Source organism: Dermatophagoides pteronyssinus, unplaced genomic scaffold (genome assembly GCF_027571235.1).
Source record: "Dermatophagoides pteronyssinus isolate colony J.1.1.1.1 unplaced genomic scaffold, Derpt_VIB-CSIC_2022.12 sq0003, whole genome shotgun sequence".
NCBI lineage: Eukaryota > Metazoa > Arthropoda > Arachnida > Sarcoptiformes > Pyroglyphidae > Dermatophagoides > Dermatophagoides pteronyssinus.
The window spans coordinates 2,242,350-2,260,515 of NW_027461527.1; the positions used below are offsets into that span (position 1 = coordinate 2,242,350).

At 30.2% G+C, this 18,166-nt stretch overlaps 6 protein-coding genes across 9 annotated transcripts; 3 read left to right on the plus strand and 3 right to left on the minus strand.

Annotated features, from left to right (window-relative positions):
* Positions 1–22: 22 nt before the first annotated feature.
* Positions 23–4,754, minus strand: LOC113798107 (uncharacterized). Of its 4 annotated transcripts, none has more exons than XM_075824961.1 (8): positions 4,632–4,754; positions 3,630–3,876; positions 3,334–3,558; positions 3,205–3,249; positions 2,980–3,085; positions 2,795–2,898; positions 689–1,349; positions 23–593 (listed from the first exon to the last, which is right to left on the minus strand). In XM_075824961.1, the coding sequence occupies exons 2-8, from the start codon at positions 3,656–3,658 to the stop codon at positions 402–404; spliced, it is 1,362 nt and encodes a 453-aa protein (XP_075681076.1). In that variant the 5' UTR covers positions 3,659–3,876; positions 4,632–4,754; the 3' UTR covers positions 23–401. The 4 variants fall into 4 exon arrangements, with proteins under 4 accessions (XP_075681076.1, XP_075681075.1, XP_075681074.1 ...); XM_075824960.1 differs by lacking the exon at positions 4,632–4,754 and adding an exon at positions 4,317–4,455; XM_075824959.1 differs by lacking the exon at positions 4,632–4,754 and adding an exon at positions 4,317–4,455 and having other exon boundaries at positions 3,630–4,211.
* Positions 4,755–6,590: 1,836 nt separating this feature from the next.
* Positions 6,591–11,202, plus strand: Ube4B (Ubiquitination factor E4B). Its single transcript, XM_027348585.2, has 6 exons — positions 6,591–6,915; positions 6,979–7,157; positions 7,268–10,258; positions 10,328–10,501; positions 10,552–10,891; positions 10,957–11,202. Exons 2-6 carry the CDS (start codon positions 6,990–6,992, stop codon positions 11,061–11,063), a joined length of 3,780 nt encoding a protein of 1,259 aa, XP_027204386.2. The 5' UTR covers positions 6,591–6,915; positions 6,979–6,989; the 3' UTR covers positions 11,064–11,202.
* Pink1 (PTEN-induced putative kinase 1) lies at positions 11,114–13,009 on the minus strand. The gene is made up of 2 exons (XM_027348587.2): positions 11,504–13,009; positions 11,114–11,449 (listed from the first exon to the last, which is right to left on the minus strand). The coding sequence occupies exons 1-2, from the start codon at positions 12,917–12,919 to the stop codon at positions 11,171–11,173; spliced, it is 1,695 nt and encodes a 564-aa protein (XP_027204388.2). The 5' UTR covers positions 12,920–13,009; the 3' UTR covers positions 11,114–11,170.
* A 54-nt stretch (positions 13,010–13,063) lies between these two features.
* beag (IC cytokine homolog beag) lies at positions 13,064–14,975 on the plus strand. The gene is made up of 2 exons (XM_027348589.2): positions 13,064–13,973; positions 14,036–14,975. Exons 1-2 carry the CDS (start codon positions 13,172–13,174, stop codon positions 14,881–14,883), a joined length of 1,650 nt encoding a protein of 549 aa, XP_027204390.2. The 5' UTR covers positions 13,064–13,171; the 3' UTR covers positions 14,884–14,975.
* Positions 14,976–15,365: 390 nt separating this feature from the next.
* On the minus strand, positions 15,366–18,127 carry SpdS (Spermidine Synthase). The gene is made up of 2 exons (XM_027348594.2): positions 17,705–18,127; positions 15,366–17,637 (listed from the first exon to the last, which is right to left on the minus strand). Exons 1-2 carry the CDS (start codon positions 17,863–17,865, stop codon positions 16,893–16,895), a joined length of 906 nt encoding a protein of 301 aa, XP_027204395.2. The 5' UTR covers positions 17,866–18,127; the 3' UTR covers positions 15,366–16,892.
* Positions 15,495–16,911, plus strand: LOC113798104 (glyceraldehyde-3-phosphate dehydrogenase 2-like). The gene is given in 3 exon segments (XM_027348593.2): positions 15,495–16,328; positions 16,398–16,512; positions 16,515–16,911. Coding segments are annotated over 3 exon segments (1,011 nt in total). The 3' UTR covers positions 16,577–16,911.
* Positions 18,128–18,166: the final 39 nt, after the last annotated feature.

The window sequence follows — 18,166 nt, forward strand, 5'->3', positions numbered from 1 at the left end:
TTGAAATAATTGTAAATTTGAATAATTTAAATATCAAATTTAATAATTGTTTGTTATGTTAATAAAATTAAATAATGGGATATTTTTACATACAAAAGATATAACCAAAAAAATTATGAAAAAAATTCTTGTAAAAAAACATGAATATGATCAAACAATTGATTGGCAATGATAATGATGATATTGGATCGAATTTTTCCGTTACCCCAATTATTTTATATAAAAGTAAAATGAATAATTATATGATGATGATGATGATGATATGGATGGGAAAAATCACAACCAAGCAAACTAAAATTTTCAGTTTTTTTTTCAAATTAAAGTTTGCTGAAATGATAATGATGATGATATATTCAAATATATCGAAATAAACGAACAAAAAAAACAATGTTTACAAAATATCACAATCGTTTACGGTTTCCATTATTAGTCGATGATGATTGATGTTTAGCAACAGCAGCAACTTTAGCGGTACCATTTGATTTTACCTCCAACAATTGTGGATAATTTTCAACAATATTGAGCAATATACCATCGATGTATGAACGTAATTTTGCGTTGACATCTTGCTGCTCTCTTAAGGCAGTTTTCAACTATAAAAATGAATGGAAAAAAAACAATTAACAAATGGGATTTTTATGTTTGGACATTTATTTTCAATATGAATATTAATTAATTGTATATTTACCTGTTCCAAATTGAGATCACTGATTTCACTAGCTAATGATGAGATGGCTTCACCTTCTTTTAATAGGCTTTTGCCTTCAATCAGATGATTATTTAGCAATTGTGCGGTTAATTCTTCATTATTCTCTTTTAATGTTTTATTTTCATCTTTTAATATTCGTAATTGTTGTTCCAATTCCGAATGAATACTGCTATACATTTCACTATCATTATCATGATTATTATTTTGATGATTATGATCATTGTTGTTTACAAATAAATTATGATTGCGTTCGATAGATGATAATTCATAATTAAGAGCTTCAATCAGCGATGAATCGATTGCATCACGTTCTTCATTTTTTAGCCGTATTATTTCTTTAAGTTTTCGAATCTCATCTTTTAATGATTGTATTTCATCATTTTTATCATGGATTTCAATTTCTAATTTTTCTTTTAAATCCTGTAGCCGTTCAATTGTTTGTTGATGACGTTTTATCTCTTCTTTGGCTTCAACGGATTCTTTTTGTAGAGAGCAGATTCTTGTAACACAATTTTCAAGTTCTTGTGCTTTTTCACGTTCTAAACGAGCCATTGATTCACGAAATCTTTGTTCAACTTCTTTACGTTTATCCTCCGATTGTAATTCAATGTCTCGGATTTGTTCTTCAAGATAATTGATTCTGAAAATTTATTGACAAATGATTGATAATGACCATGACAACAGTGATAACAATGACAGTTGACATAAAGAAAAGTAAATACAACACAAATTGAAATTATTTTAATGAAAAAAAATCAAGATAAGATAAGAGAAAATTAAAAAGAGTCTGAAATTAATCACATTGTATATGAATGAATTTAGGAAATGGAAAACATTTGAATTTGAATTGATATAATTTGCCTATTTTTCTAAATGATAACAATTCAATTCGAATAAATCGTGTTTATACACACAAGTATTTGGTCGAGAAAAAAACAAACAAATTTCATGAAACAACATTAACGAGAAAAAAAATCATGGAAACATTGGTTTGACAACACCCGAAGCAAAACATACAAAAACAACATTTATCAAAACAAAATTCGAAAGAAAATGAAACGATCCTTTAATTCAACAAAACTGTAACAACTACAATAATAATGATAATAATTTAGCTAGAAAACACCGAAAAAAAAACAAAATGTGGCTCACACAGAAATGAAAGAAGAAAAAGAAAATGAAACAACACAAACCATTTTTCGTTTTGTTTTATGTTTCGTGTAACACACACATACACACACACACAAACGATTGCTCTCATGACCATCATTATCATCAACATGGCAATTGTCGTTGATGGTGTTTAGAGTTTGAATAAAGCATATAGGAAAAAGCGAAAAGAAAACTAACTACCAGAACACAACAACAGGTATGTGATTGTGGTTGAAAATATAAAAAAAATGGTCTATTGTGTATATGTTTATGTGTGATATGTATGGTTCATCATTATTATTATAAACATCAATTTATGTTTATTTTTATTAGAAAAAAAATACTAAAACTTTTTTTTACACGAAATACGATAAATGTTTCAAATACAAACTAACCACTATTGGCTCAAATGTCTCTATTGAAGATGTTCGAAAACGTTTTTGATATGTTTTTTTGTTCATTCTGGCTATTCTTTATAAATAAATAAATAAAAAAGAGAAACATCGATACTTGGGGAAAAAAAGATAAACATTTGTACCAAACTATTTAAACATCTAGGTTAATATGATATAACAAAGATGATAATATTTATGAGAAAAAAAAACCAATAAAAGCTTTTGAATACAAAATTCAGCTGTATGCACTTTTATCTTTGCTGTAAATCTGTGTACAAATTGTTGGTATTTGAATAGATTTATATTTGTACGTGTTTAAAATCAAATCAAAAGTAATTTTCCATTGAATAGACATGATGGCCTCGAATTGAAAATATAGAGAAAAAACATAATAACAATAACAACAACAACAGAAAAAAACGCTTGGATTATTTTGTTAGAAAAAGGGGTTAAAAGAGATCTATTATGGAAAAAAATGTTGGCCTGATTTTTTTTAAATTTTTTATCAAGTTTTAATATTTAAAATCAATAATCTTACTTATTGTGTAATGTAGAATTTTCTTTTTTCATTGTGGAATATTTTTCTTCATTTTTTTCTTGTCCTTCACGTAGAAATTGTACCTGATCTTGTAATTTTTTCAACTTTCATTACAAAACAAAACCAAAAAAAAAGAAAGAAAGAATTTGTTAAATATCTATGTCAAATTATGATCATTAATATACCTTTTCGGTAAGATGAATAATATATTCTTCCATTGAATTATTATCATTGAGCATATTATCGGAATCACAGTTTAGTGAATTATTCATACCATTTAATGAATTTTGTCTATGTTAGGATATTGAGAAAAAAAAATTTGTTAAATCATCATCATTAAATTACTATCGAGTAAAACAGGGTAAACGATCGATGAATTGGAGATTTAAAAAAAGAAAAGAAATACATACGACATTATTTGATTGTTGGAATGTTTATTCTTCATCGGTGTTGATCTATAAATTGACGAAAAAAAAACAAAAACATTAATTTCGATAAAAAGAATATTTTTTTTTTTGTTGAGGAAATTAAAAACATACTTTCGAAAACTTGAATTCCGTATTGAATTTCGTTGTATAAATTTTAATGATGAATGATTATCATTACTACCATTTGTTGATATCGAATTATTATTATTATTATTAAAACTTGTATTACTCGTTATAAATTCATCATCATTAATTAAAACATCATCATCATCATCATCATTAAATTGTGGTGTAAATTCAAAATGTTCTTCATTTTGATCAAAACTATAACTTGAACTGAAAATAATTCATTATTGAATTATAATTGATATTAATCATTTAAATATGAAACATTGAATAATACATACTCGGATGTTTTATCATCGATGAACGACATTTTTTCTTTTCTTTTGTTGTTGCTGTTGTTGTTGGTCGGCTTGATTACACAGTTTTAGTTATTAATTAATAATGATTATGATGATGATGATTATGCGTTTATTGATGATGTGATACAATTACAGTTTAATGACTTTAATTTTCCTATTAAAAGATGATTGTTGTTTTTTTAAAAACGATTAATTTTCATTCCAAAAAGTTTTTTTTATTGGAAAATTCCTAAATCAATAATCGATACAAAACAAAAAAAATAGAATAGATCAAATAACACTGAACACAAAATAAATGATTAGGAATTGATTGATTGAATTTGAATGAAAAAAAAATGATTCAATCAAAATTGTTTCTTCCAAACTCTCATTTGATGTTTGATTTCATTCACATGATGTACAAACATTCAACAGGTGGCATATTTGATATTTATGAAAATTTTTTCTGAATAGTTTGATTTAGCAGAATATTCAATCGATAGAATGAATGTTTTTCAAGATTTGAATGAATTTTTTTTCTTTTTCCCTTATAGTTTGTATGATTGATGATGATAACAAAACAAACTAATGGTGCAAGAGAGAGAGAGAGAGAAAATATAGGACACAAGTGAAGTGAAGCCAGTTGTTAGCAAGATTTTTTTTAACTTGTCAAAATAATTTCTCACTCACCATTCACCAACTGAACAGGTATTCGCTGATACAACAACCACCACCACCACCACAATAACCACCAACAATCATCTCATGAACATCTACAACAACAAATGATTTGTTCAAAAATGACATAAAGTAATTTTTTTCATTTTCTTTTTGTAACTTTGTTCCCATTTTCCGATAGATTTTACAATAATTATTTTGAAAATAAAGGATTATGAAACATCTCAAAAGATCAACATCATAGATGAGTAAAAAATATTCAAACTCAAAAACATCATAGGTTTTGATTGAATGATTACCAAAGAAAAAAAAAACAAAAATTCTTACCCGATTTTCGATTTACCGTTCAATTTATTGATTGTCAATAAAATAACCGACTTGTTGCATATAGAAATTTATTGTGACAAAAAAAAAATTTAATTATAAATTTCAATACATTTTCTTCTATTGTTTTTTTTTAAACATCATCATCATTATCAAATTAAAATTAGAAACACCTATCACATATCAGTATTATGATTTGGCCAATTTTTGGGAAATTTTTTTCTCTATGTCAACTGTTATCTATAAATTCTACGGTAATGATGTGGTTTATTATAATTTTTTTCCATCTTTTTGTTTGTAATTCTAACATCTTAAAAGATTATAATTACAACGAACAAAAAAAACAGAGTTGACACTGTGTATCATAATTGATATTGATGTCACATTTTATCCAATATTTTTCTTTCTCACCATAACATCATTGTTATTCATTAATGAAAATAGAAAGATTAGCAAAGTAAACAAAACTTGACATAACTGTAAATTTTTTTTTAATTTTGAAAATGTTTTTGGGAGTTTTTTTCAGTTAGATTTATTTTAGAATAACGGTACTATTGATGATATTATTACGTATAATGATGATGTGATTGCATCAGGTTGTTATTTTTTTTACTCCCCTTATAAATCAATCCTCAAGATTCAATGTCAAGAGGGTGAGAAGAAAAACTAACGCAAGAAAACGCAAGAAAAATAAAAAAATTAAGAATGAATCATAAGATTCTATCGTTTTACAATTTCAAATGAAATCACATCGTCTTCGTAAATGTAAGACGCACTTGAATTTCATCTTTTTGCTTCTGGCTTCAATTCGTTTGTTTTTTTTCCGATGAATTTATCCGAATTCATGATCTTTTGATCTATTGATGAATTTAATCTTTTTTGGGTATAATGAACTTTATGATCTTTTGGCTTCAAAAAAAAATCATCCAACATTTTAAATGAAACAGAAAAAACTTTTTTTTGCTATATCTTTGGGAAAATTCATAAATAAAACGCATGCGTAATTTTTACCCTATCCACACAAAACACAAACAGACAAACAATTTACATTATTTAAGTAAAAAATTCAGGGTAACAGCCTTCAACACTATTGTTTTCCGTATTGGGAAAGATTTTTTTTCATTCGATATACATTTACGAAATTGCGTGGTTTAATCAAACAAGGCCTTTTGTCTTCATCGTCGTCGTAGTCCGCAAATATTTCGTAAACAAAAATAGTAAGAAACAAATGAATAAATTCTGGAAAGAAAATGTTTAAAATTCTCAAATGATGACTGAATGATGTTGGCAATTTAAAAATTTTCATTTTAAATTCTAAAGTTCATTTGCTTTAAAGATTCATGTTTATTCAATTTTACTTGGTTATGTTTAATCAGAATTTAAATATAATTCATGCTAAATATCGTATCACATTTTTATCAAAATGTCCTAACCCTGCATTTATCATCATAATCATACGACGAAACAAAAAAACTTGACAATATCATTATCACACGATTTGTGTTTCAATCATATAATCATCATATGAATTAATCACTAAAGAAAAAAATTGTTATATTTTTCTGTCAAAGAAAAAAATTTTAACAATTCTTGATTGTAAGGAATCTTTTCTTTTTCTTTTTTGTATTACAACGAACGACAATGTTATTGCTGAATTTCTAAAAGGGGGGAGGAAAAATATCTAATTTTTTTCTTAAACATCTTTTTTTTTCTCTTCAACAACAAGACAAATGTATGGAACGCCTACAACTAATTTTGTTTTTATTCGCGAATTTTTAAGTTTTTTTTTGATAGTTAAACCAAAAAACAAAAACAAAACGAAAAAAAAATCTTGCATTTGTATGTGTATACTGTTGTTTGACTTGTATACATTTACAATTGTATAGTTATCGTCGTCGTCGTCGTCTGATGCTCATTGCTTCAATATAGTTTTTTTTTGTTAAGTTTCAATCGTATTGCATCGCGTTTGTTGTTGCCGTTTCATTATATTTGTTTTTTCTATAATTAAATGGCAAAAATGCTTTAGTGTTTGTGATTGTTTCTTCAACATTAATAATTTCATCATATTTTTAATTTTTTGCATGCATTGATCATCATCATCCATTATCTTCATTTTATATATTTAAACCCAAAGTGATTAATCTAAATTTTTATTTTACAATCAATTTCATCATTATTATTAGTGTTTGATAATTTTTTTTCTTTACAAAGTTATATCAAATAATGTGATTCTAATATTTTATTGAAAAAACACAATTTTTGTCTCTAAAAAAACCAAGTCATAAAGGTATGTTATCGTTTTGTATATTTTTTGAAATAGTTTCATTAATCAGCATTTGCATTTGATCAGTTTTTATAATTATGGATGAAACAAAAGATGATGCATCAACACCGAAAAATTCTTCAGAAGAAAATGATAATAATCCAATAATTGATCCACAAATATCAGCATCATCATCATCTAATTTGAATCCCATTTTACCAGAAATTTATGTTCCACATACATCGCGTGAATTGACTCCTGAAGAGGTAAGTTTCTATCATTCTTTATTACTTGAAAATTCTTACATTATAAAAAAAACTGAACGAATAATGACCTTGTAATATGTTGTTTCGCCTCTATTCATTGTTTTATCAAGTTACGACGCAAACGACTTTCAAGATTGGCTGGTGCTGGAGCATACCACAATAATAATAACGATAATAACAATAACCTTACCGGCCAACAACGACATCAAGTTCAATCATCTATAAGTGTAGAAGCATCAACCATAACAACAGCATCTGGCAATTTGCCGCAGCTTGCCGAATCAAGTCTTCTTCCAAAGCAACAGCCAATGAATTGCAATTCATCAACAACTACAGCAAATAATAAGAAAAGAAATGACACCCTCCATCACCTACATCATCAACAGGGAGTGAATAACCCGACTAAGAATAACAATCAACAAGGAAACGAATTACATAAGTTTAATGTAAATTTGGATTTCGTTTCAGATAAAAGATCTGCATATGAACCACCATCAGCAATGGATGTTGATTGTACTCATCCACAAGAAAATAATGATAAAATAAATCCAACCATTGGCTGTTCAGACACTCGTATCGAAAAGATGGATGTGGATAATATCGAAGAACGTCGTGAAAATCTCAAACGACAAAGAGATAATTCATTTGAATCTAAATCTGAAAATGTTCTCGATTCTTTTGAAGAATCAAATTCATTATCATTGACTATTTTCAATATAATTTCCAAAACATTTAATGTTGAAATTTCTACTACAAATGAAAATAATTGCAATGATCAATTGATTCATTCTCCGGTTACCATAAATCTTCAAGAGTTGAAAACAAAAATCAAACCTACCGATGATTATAAAAATATTATTCAATTTATTCTCATGGAAATTGTGACGAATCTTATCAATCACTCTGTGAATTTTGATGAAAGTCTCGCCTATTTCAATAAATTTAAGCCCGAAAATTTTGTATCGATTATTCAATCAACATTCAAAATAAAAAAGAGCAATGAATTCGAAGCTGTCAATTTCATGTCATATCGAAACAAATATATCTTGGCTCTATCATATGTACTTGATTCATTTAATCGTGCAAACAAAGAAGAAAAATTAACATTAGACAAATATGAAACACCAATCATTCGTGATTTATTGGCATCAATCAAAAATCATTGCATAGATTTTGTTGCGTTGATTATGAATCAATCGGAATCGGATTCATATCTTATCAATTATTTTTTACAGTTATTGTATGCAGAAAAATTACATCCAGATTTTATCAATAGTTTTATTGTAAACACTTACAATCATTATTCGTCGACATTGTTTGCAGCAATTTTTAAACCAATTCTTCGAAAACTTTGGCTAGACATGAATTCATATTGTTCATTCATCTATGATAATCATAAATTACCATTACAAATACTTAACCAGATTTGTAATGTTTCGGTTGGAAAATCAAATTATCCGATTGGTGAATTGCTAACTCAAATGACAAATTGGTTACCGGCCGACGTTTCAGATTCGAAAGGTCGTGAATTTTCTAAATTTGCTTTCATGTCACCATTCCTTCGATTGTCAGTGTTTGCTGAGGATGATCCCAAAATCGTCGAAAAATACTATCCAAGCAAACATGGCCATGACGTAGTCAAACAAACAACAATTGATTTGCAGAATACTTTGGATTATATTCGTCGTGATCTATTATATCCAATCTTTCATTCATTATTGTTGAATCAGAAAAGTCGAGCAAGGACTGTAGAATTTTTTTCTGAAGCATTACTGCGAAATAGCACTCGAGCACGTTTGCATTCTGATGAAAAATCGGTTGCATCGGATGGTTTTTTTACCAATCTCACTAGCGTTTTACAATTACTTTCAGTTAAAATTAAACGTGAAAAAATTGATCCATTATTTCCGTTTAATCCAAACTACTCGTTAGCCGTGAAAAAAGATGATTCACGAATCAAATTTACACAATCCGAAGCAGAAAATTGGCTCGAAAAGGAGATCGCTAAACCAAATTTCATTTGGAATGAAGTAACATTTTCAACACAATGCTTTTTTCAAACTTTGCATGCACATCATCTCAGCGTTATACCATGTATTCGAAAACATATGCGACGTTTGAGAACCATTCGAGAATTGAATCGTTTTATCGAAGCTCATCAGTCTGACCAATCTAATCGCTTGCGTCGTTATAAAGAGCAGATGTTGCGATATCATAAATCAAAACTTTGTGCCGAAGCTGGCTTATTGGATGAACGATTTCTTGGTCGCTGCATGATATTTTACAATCAATTTATTCATTTCTTATTGAAATTAATCGATTGTGATAATGAATATGATCTGAATTTACCATTGCCTCAAATTGTACCTTCAATCTTTGCCAGCTATCCTGATTGGTATCTAGAAGATTTGGCTGATTTTCTTATCTTTATAATTCAACATTGTTCTACTATATTGGAACCACCGAATCCATATTATGATTCGGCCAATTTCGAATGCCTAATTCTATTCATTATAGTTGTCATCTGTTCGCCACATTATATAAACAATCCATATTTGACAGCCAAGTTTATTGAAATTGTTTTTCTATCCAGTCCGATCGTCAATACACATTCATCCACGTTTCACGCGAAAATTATGCACCATCCATTAGCCGATAAATATCTAGTTCGTGCCCTAATGAAGTTCTATACGGATGTTGAAATCACTGGAACATCGAATGAATTTTATGATAAATTTACCATTCGTTATCATATTAGTATTATATTCAAATCATTTTGGGCAAATCAAAAACAACAATTAGCCATTATTCATGAAGCTGATAACGGAAAAAATTTTGTCAAATTCATCAACATGTTGATGAATGACACAACTTTCTTATTGGACGAAGCATTAGTTTCCTTGAAACGCATTCATGAAGTCAAAGAAGATATGAAAAATTCCGAAACTTGGAATCGACAAACACGTGAGCAGCGAGAAACTCGTGAACGACAATTGGCATTCGATGAGCGACAATGTCGTTCATTTTTGATTTTGGCTGTCGAAAATGTTGACATGTTGCACTATCTGACAAAAACGGTACAAAAACCTTTTGAAGCTGTGGTAAGTTTGCGAGAGAAAGAAAACAATTGAAATCATATAAAATTCATATCCCTCTTTTTTTTTGGTTAGGAACTCATTGATAGATTAGCTGCAATGCTCAACTTCAATCTACATCAACTTTGCGGTAAAAAATGCAAAAGTCTCAAAGTTCCAAACCCTGAAAAATATGGCTGGGATCCAAAATATTTACTCGATAAGATTACAGACATTTATTTACATTTAAAATCGAAAAAATTTTATCAAGTAAGCCTTGAATTTTTATTTTCAAACTAATCTAATCTAAATTTGAATAGGCCATTGCCAATGATGAACGATCATATAGTCATGAATTATTCAAAGATGCTGCATCAAAAATGGAACGTATCCATATCAAATCACAGCATAAAATCGAATCATTTTTATTGATCATATCAGAAGTGGAAAAAATTCTTGAGGTTAAAAAACAAATGGAAATTGATTTTAGCGATGCGCCTGAAAATTATAAAGATCCATTGATGGATACCATTATGGACGATCCAGTCATATTACCCAGTGGAAACATTATGGACCGATCTGTGATAATTCGTCACTTGTTGAACGCTTCTACTGATCCATTCAATCGACAACCATTAACCGAAGATATGCTTGTACCAGGTAAGTACTTATTTTATTCTATACAGGCTAATTTTAATGTTTTTTAACACTTTTTTTTTGATTAGATGATAAGCTTCGTCAGGAAATCAAAGAATGGAAACAGCAGCAGATTCGCAATGCAAAAGAAAAGAAAAAAACTGAACTTGACCCCGATGAAACCGAAGAACAATGAATAAATAAATTATACATTGTATATAAATCGTAAAATCGAAACACACTAGCTCATGATTTTATTTAAATTTATTTTCCGAATTCTTTTTCTTATAAACACGGAATAAACTAAATAAACTTAAATGATGATTTTTCAATAATATCAACAAGTTGATTACTATTATATTTAGCCAGAAATATTACTTGCATTCGATAAGAATTTGAGATTTGATACAAATGTCCATTTGTTATTTCAAACAATGTTCGATACGATAATGATTTGAACCAATTTTTCAACATTTGATATTGTAATTGGCGATCTTCAGACACTAAAAGTGCATCCATTTGTTTCGGTCCATATTGTAACAGAAGATGACAGTAAGACGAAACAAGGTAAGGCGAAGGACGCTGGAATGAAATTTATTTTTTAATTTTTAATTTCATGGTATGAAAAAAAATTACCTCGTCTGGATTCCTTCGAAGAATTCGCTTCACCATCGATGCCAACAAAGGCAATTGAGATGGAAATGCCGGTATATCATTTTCACAATAATTTGCTCCATCAAAAGCTTGTTGATTTATCGTTTTTCGATAAAAGGGATTCAATGAGCCAAATATTTCATATGCAATAGTGGCCATGGACCAAAGATCCGCTTTTCTATAATCTAATATTGCACGTTTTCGTGGATGAGCTGTTTTGATTTCAGGCGCCATTAATGCATTGTTGCCCCCTTTACAAACTTCATCTGTTTCAAAAGGAATTTTTAGACTTGTTGAACAGAGTCCAAAATCGGTGATGACAATCCATGGATAATCATTATCATTGTTAGGTAATTCTACGAGAAAATTATCTAACTTGAGATCTCGATGAGCTATTTGATTTTTATTTAAAAAATCAATAGCTTCAAAACATTGAGTTAATATAGCCAACGAACAAAGTTCCATCGGAAACGGATTCCTAATAAGATATGTTTTCAACGACATATCATAGAGTTTTTGCATAACAAATAATGTTCGATTATGACCGAAACCACCATATGCTGGTGGCAACGCATGTAGATAATGATTTTCACTATTTTTTACGGGTTTGAATTCGTCGACAAACACTGATAAAATTTTAACGATATTTGGATGCGAAGATAAAACTTTTCGCGTTGGAATTGTTCCAAAAGTTCCGCGATATGGTGTACATTCTTTAATCGATTCTTTCATGATGGCTATAGAATTTGAGCTCATATCATAATTGAATAACATTTTTACGGCAACGTATCTAACTTTTTCGGTTTCATAATCTTTGATTTTTCCTTTGTGTACAGCACCACAACATCCTTTCGAAATAAAATCATCGAACTCGATATAATCAGCTTTGGTTATATCATCTCTAAGTTCGTCGGATTCGAATATAGGACTTTTCACGGTTTTGAAAAAGTCTCTAAAGTCGAGACTCTGAGGTTTATGGGATAAAGTTTTGGATAAATCAGGATAACCATCACTATCGCGACAATAAATACCGGCTAAACCAAATGTGAGCCCGGTTCCATAAAAAACGCGTCTATTGAATGTTTTAAATGGAGAATTACCGAAATAGAAACGGGTAAAATGTTCTCGCTGCCGAAACAAATGAAGTACAAGTCTTGATTGTGTATAGAAATTCTTCGAAATGAGAACGATGTTCTTATTGTTCGGGATGAACTTCTTTGACGAATATAGTGATGAACCACGACCCAATAAATGTCGAACAAAAGCTCTTGTCCTTTTGAAGGACGACGATATCAATTGCTGCATCGACCAAGGTGATGGCTGCAAAAATGCATTTCGTATCATAAATCTTACGAACCGATTGTCTGAATATTGTCGTTTAAAATTGGAAATAATCATTTTTTAAAATTAAAGATCCGATACTTTAACGAAGACATTTCCTACGACTTGGAATTATCTCTCAAAATGGCTGAAAAAATATAGCGAAAATTGAAAACAGCGAAAACCTATTTCGAGTCTATTTTCACTCAGGTAAGCAACTTGTGTGGCATATCACGTGATTTATTTTGGATTCTGATTTTTAGATTCAGCAACATTTAATTATTCTGGATTTACTTTTTTCCTCAATTGTTCAAAGATTTTCATCGAAAAATGGATAACGAACCATTTTCGAATCCATTAGCACCTCCATCTGCTTTACCATCCAAAACTGAAAATCATGCCGTCGAACGATCACAACCATTGACCAATGATGATTTTCGTAAATTAATGATGACACCGAGATCTGTAATGCACGGGCAATCAGCAACACCTGGTTCAGTTCGTGGTTCGATTCGAAACAAACATGGCCGGTCTGGTTATAAACCGAAAGTGGAACAAAGTGAAAATATTAAAAAGAAAAAAAAGATATACGAAATGATTCGAAAACAGGATGGTGATGTATTAAATGAATTAGCGAAAAAATATCGCGATCGAGCTAAAGAGCGAAGAGACGGATCAAATATGGATGCGGCTAGAAATTCGGACATATTGACTAATAGTACTGCTTATCATGCTGTTGGTCCGGATAATTTTGATATGGATGCAACCGAACGACGAAAACAACTTATACAGAAATCAAAATATCTTGGTGGTGATATGGAACATACTCATTTAGTCAAAGGCCTTGATTATGCATTGTTACAAAAAGTGAAAGCTGAAATACAAACAAAAGAAGACGAGGACGAATATCTACGGGAACAGCAACAACAAGAAGAGGAGGCAAGAAAAGAAGAAGAAAGACAACAAATGAAGAAATATTCGAAAAAAGATTCCAGCACATTCGATGATCAAGATCGTTACGCAATAAAAAATAAAAAAGTTGAAAATTTATTGAAGATTATTTTCAATGAAAATCTACCCGAAAAAAATGAATTATTTCGACAAGGAAGAATGGCATATCAATATGATCTAAGTATGAATGTTTTAATATTTTTTTTATTGATATGAAATTAATTTTTCTTTTTGGAATACTAGCCAATGATTTTCCCGAAAATGAAATACCAACCACTATAATTCGAAGCAAAGCTGAATGTCCTAATCTAGATGCATACAATTCAATCAGTACAAATGAAATTATCATGAATAAATTAATTCAGATTTGGACTCATATTAGGCAAGGATCAAGTAAAAAACAACGAAGAAAATTCGAATCTTTACCCAGCTCATCAAGGAATGAATCATCAATCAAACAGGACAAGACAAAATATCAAGATGATAACATTTATGATGATGTTGGTGATTATATACCAGATATTAAAACAAAGCGAGTATCATCATCAACTCGCGAAAACAATGATGGCAAACGTAAATCATATTTTGAATCTACAAAAAAATTGAACAAATATGAAGATCATGAAAGTGGTAGTTCGAAACAAGCAGCATTGGAAATGGCTGCTTCGGTCGTTGGAAATTTGGCTGCTTCGAATATGAATACCACCATTCCTAAAATTAAAAAAGCTAAACTACAACAAGAACCGGAAAGCTATGCAGAATGTTATCCCGGTTATGCTGAGAATGATGACGCTATCATCGATACAGATGATGACGATGATGATAATGATAAAGTCGTTAAGGGTAAAAATCGACAATCACATAATCGTTTTGAATATAATGATGATGATGATGATGATGGTGATAATGAAGAGAAAGAAATGAAATATGGTAACTCTTCAAAATCATCTAATGCAAACAAAACGAAACGAATGAAAGATGAAAAAGCTAAACTAGATCGGGAATATCAGAAGATTAATGCATTGATTAATAAGAAAAAACAATCAGGTGAAAAGATTGGAATGTCATATATTTCTGAACCTAAAATTTAATTCTATCAATTCGATATTTATGTAATTATTATATTTGTATAAATTAATCAACAAATTGTTGTTTTATAAAAATTTGACAATTCGTTCATTTACGCTAAACGATGGTGGCATATATGGCGCCATATGGTGTACATTCATTCCAATTTGAATTCCAGATGTTTTTCGATATATACGCAGGAATGATACCAATCAATTGCAATTCGCCTGTTTATTTAATACAGACAAAATGTCACGTCAGTTAGTAACTAAATATATCGTTGAGAGGGGTGTGTATGGATGGATGATGCTGTTATCAGAAAATTTTCTTATTTTTTTTGAAATTTTATTAATGATCGCATGCGCTTCGTAAAAATCCTATCATCTCAAGGTTATTTACTAAATAATTCTCGAATATTACTATGTGACGCACGCGTAAAAGTGGCATTTAACGAGTCAGCTTATATATATTAAACCAGCCGGTCAATGGGATCATTCGCATCTCATTTATTTCACTTGCTTGCATTCGTATGTTGACTGAGGAAATTTACTTTATTTTTTATTTCTGATAATTTACTTTTGTTTTATCGTTACCATAGTTTTAAATAAATAATAAATAATTCTAAATCGTAAAAATGGTTAAAATCGGTATCAATGGTTTTGGTCGTATTGGTCGTCTCGTTTTGCGAGCTGCCATCAAAAAAGGTGTTGAAGTTGCCGCCATCAATGATCCATTTTTGGATGTAAAATATATGGTTTACATGTTCAAATTCGATTCAACACATGGCCGTTATCAAGGTGAAGTTAAAGAGGAAGGTGGTCTTTTAGTTGTCGATGGACAAAAGATCCAAGTATTCCAAGAACGTAACCCTGCCGAAATTCCATGGGGAAAAGTTGGCGCTGATTATGTTGTCGAATCGACCGGTGTGTTCACAACCATCGAAAAAGCTAAAGCCCACTTAGCTGGTGGAGCTAAAAAGGTTATCATTTCAGCACCGTCTGCTGATGCACCAATGTATGTTATGGGTGTCAATCATGACAAATACGATCCAAAACAACAAATTATCTCTAACGCTTCTTGCACCACCAATTGCTTGGCTCCATTGGCCAAGGTCATCAATGACAAGTTTGGTATTGAGAATGGTTTGATGACAACTGTCCATGCTATAACTGCCACACAAAAAACAGTAGATGGTCCAAGTGGCAAATTGTGGCGTGATGGTCGTGGCGCTGGACAAAATATTATCCCAGCTTCAACTGGTGCTGCCAAAGCTGTTGGCAAAGTTATTCCCGAATTGAATGGTAAACTTACAGGAATGGCACTTCGTGTACCGGTTCCGGACGTCTCGGTCGTCGATTTGACTGTCACATTGAAAAACCCAGCCAGCTATGACGAGATTAAAGCCGCTGTCAAAGCTGCTGCCGAAAGTGATCATTGGAAAGGCATTCTTGAATATACTGATGAAGAGGTAGGTTATATCTAATTATAGATTTATATTTACATTCTAATTTATATCCATTGTTCTTATGTCATTCAGGTTGTCTCATCGGATTTTATTTCGGATACACATAGTTCAATATTTGATGCTAAAGCTGGCATTGCATTAACGCCAACATTTGTGAAGCTTATCGCCTGGTATGATAATGAATTCGGCTACAGCAACCGAGTGGTCGACCTTATAAAATACGTTGCCAGCAAGTGAAAATGAAGGAATGACTGCAATTCAACCAGAAAAATCAAATTAATTTCTGTCTCATACGCTATCTCCTAATGATTATGATGTTTATCCTATTATCATTTGTTTCAATCATAACAAAATTTTCCCCTAATGATTAGACCAACATACTTATTTGTCATTGAAAGACGGAATTTAATTTACTGAAACTTGAATTTCGTTTGATTTTTTTCTCTATGAATTGTTGAAAAAACTAATTTTTATTAGAAAAAATCGTAGATTTTAATTATGCATTATTTATGTTCGTTCGATGTTTTGAAATTAAAATTTCCGAATGAATGAATTTTTAACAAAAAATTATTCATTCAAGACTTGATCTAATTGTTGTTGGACAAACATTGGCAATATGAATGATGATGAATGCATTTCAGGTGAATAATACCGTAATTGTTTGCCAATTTCATTGAATTGTTCTTGATGTTTTGCATGTTTGAAATCAACATCATTGGATTTCGATGCGATAAGAAATCCAATCTGACCAGATGGATATGATGCAACAGCTGTTGATGCATATGCTAATGATGGATAAATTTTTTGAACTTTTCGAAATAAATTTTTGATGAATTCCAAATCGAACCAATAGGATTCAGCCTGGCAACAGATGATACCATCCGAACGAAGACATTCATAAAGTGCTTGATAATATTCTGTTTGATACAATGTTGTTGCCGGACCTTTAGGATCTGAACTATCCGTAATGATTACATCGAATTCATTTTTATGATTAAGAACATATTCATAGCCATCCTGGAAAAATAATTTCAGTTTTTCATTTTCAAATCCGACGCCCATAAATGGTAAGTATTTTTTTGATATTTCCACGACTTCCGGATCAATTTCACATTGAATTATTTCTTTGACTAATGGATGTTTAGCAACTTCACGTGCTACACCACCATCACCACCGCCAATAATCAATACTCGTTCAGGATTTGGATGAATGTTCAACGGTAAAAAAGAAATCATCTCCTGATATGAACATTCATCCAATTCAGTACATTGTATGGCATCATCTAATACCAGGCATCTGCCAAACTTTTCACTACGATAGCAAATTGTTATCTATAAATGTAAACACAAAAAAAGAAATTCATTCTTTCAAAACTTACTTTTCAAATGCCAATAAATTTTGATATTTGGATTGTCGTTTGATTAATTTACGGTCGATTTTGATGGCTAAACGACATTGATCTGAATTAAGTACACCTGTTTCAACAAACCAATCGTCATTGTTTTCATTATTAGTTTTACATTGTTCATTGTTTGCCATGACGAGGGTTTTTTATTAAAAAAAGAAATTCAGTTTATTGAAAATCGAAATATCTAATGTGACCGCAGTGGGTTGTACAAATAAAGTTATTCACAGCGAAACATAACTAATTGTCGAGTTTTTATAGATCCAACAACAGTGATCGATTCCAAAGACCAAGGATTGTTCATAGCTACATATTGATAATATTAATTTAGTCATAACCGCATAGTTTATTTTTTCAATTTTAATGTTTATCATTATTTTAGAAAATCAGCCATTTCTTTTCTGTACAATCGTATACTTTTTATATGTAAAATCA

Excerpts from the sequence above, each read along its gene's own strand:
- LOC113798107 (XM_075824961.1), bottom strand. The coding sequence starts at position 3,658 with ATGTCGTTCATCGATGATAAAACATCCGA. Across the intron at positions 3,086-3,204 it reads TCCAACAATCAAATAATGTC|ACAAAATTCATTAAATGGTA; the intron begins GTATGTATTTCT and ends ATCCTAACATAG. Across the intron at positions 1,350-2,794 it reads AATTCTACATTACACAATAA|AATCAATTATCTTGAAGAAC; the intron begins GTAAGATTATTG and ends ATAAATTTTCAG.
- Ube4B (XM_027348585.2), top strand. The coding sequence starts at position 6,990 with ATGGATGAAACAAAAGATGATGCATCAACACCGAAAAATTCTTCAGAA. Across the intron at positions 7,158-7,267 it reads GTGAATTGACTCCTGAAGAG|TTACGACGCAAACGACTTTC; the intron begins GTAAGTTTCTAT and ends TGTTTTATCAAG. Across the intron at positions 10,892-10,956 it reads CGAAGATATGCTTGTACCAG|ATGATAAGCTTCGTCAGGAA; the intron begins GTAAGTACTTAT and ends TTTTTTGATTAG.
- Pink1 (XM_027348587.2), bottom strand. The coding sequence starts at position 12,919 with ATGATTATTTCCAATTTTAAACGACAATATTCAGACAATCGGTTCGTA. Across the intron at positions 11,450-11,503 it reads TTCGAAGGAATCCAGACGAG|CGTCCTTCGCCTTACCTTGT; the intron begins GTAATTTTTTTT and ends ATTTCATTCCAG.
- beag (XM_027348589.2), top strand. The coding sequence starts at position 13,172 with ATGGATAACGAACCATTTTCGAATCCATTAGCACCTCCATCTGCTTTA. Across the intron at positions 13,974-14,035 it reads GGCATATCAATATGATCTAA|CCAATGATTTTCCCGAAAAT; the intron begins GTATGAATGTTT and ends TTGGAATACTAG.
- SpdS (XM_027348594.2), bottom strand. The coding sequence starts at position 17,865 with ATGGCAAACAATGAACAATGTAAAACTAATAATGAAAACAATGACGAT. Across the intron at positions 17,638-17,704 it reads AATTTATTGGCATTTGAAAA|TGAAAAGTTTGGCAGATGCC; the intron begins GTAAGTTTTGAA and ends TTGCTATCGTAG.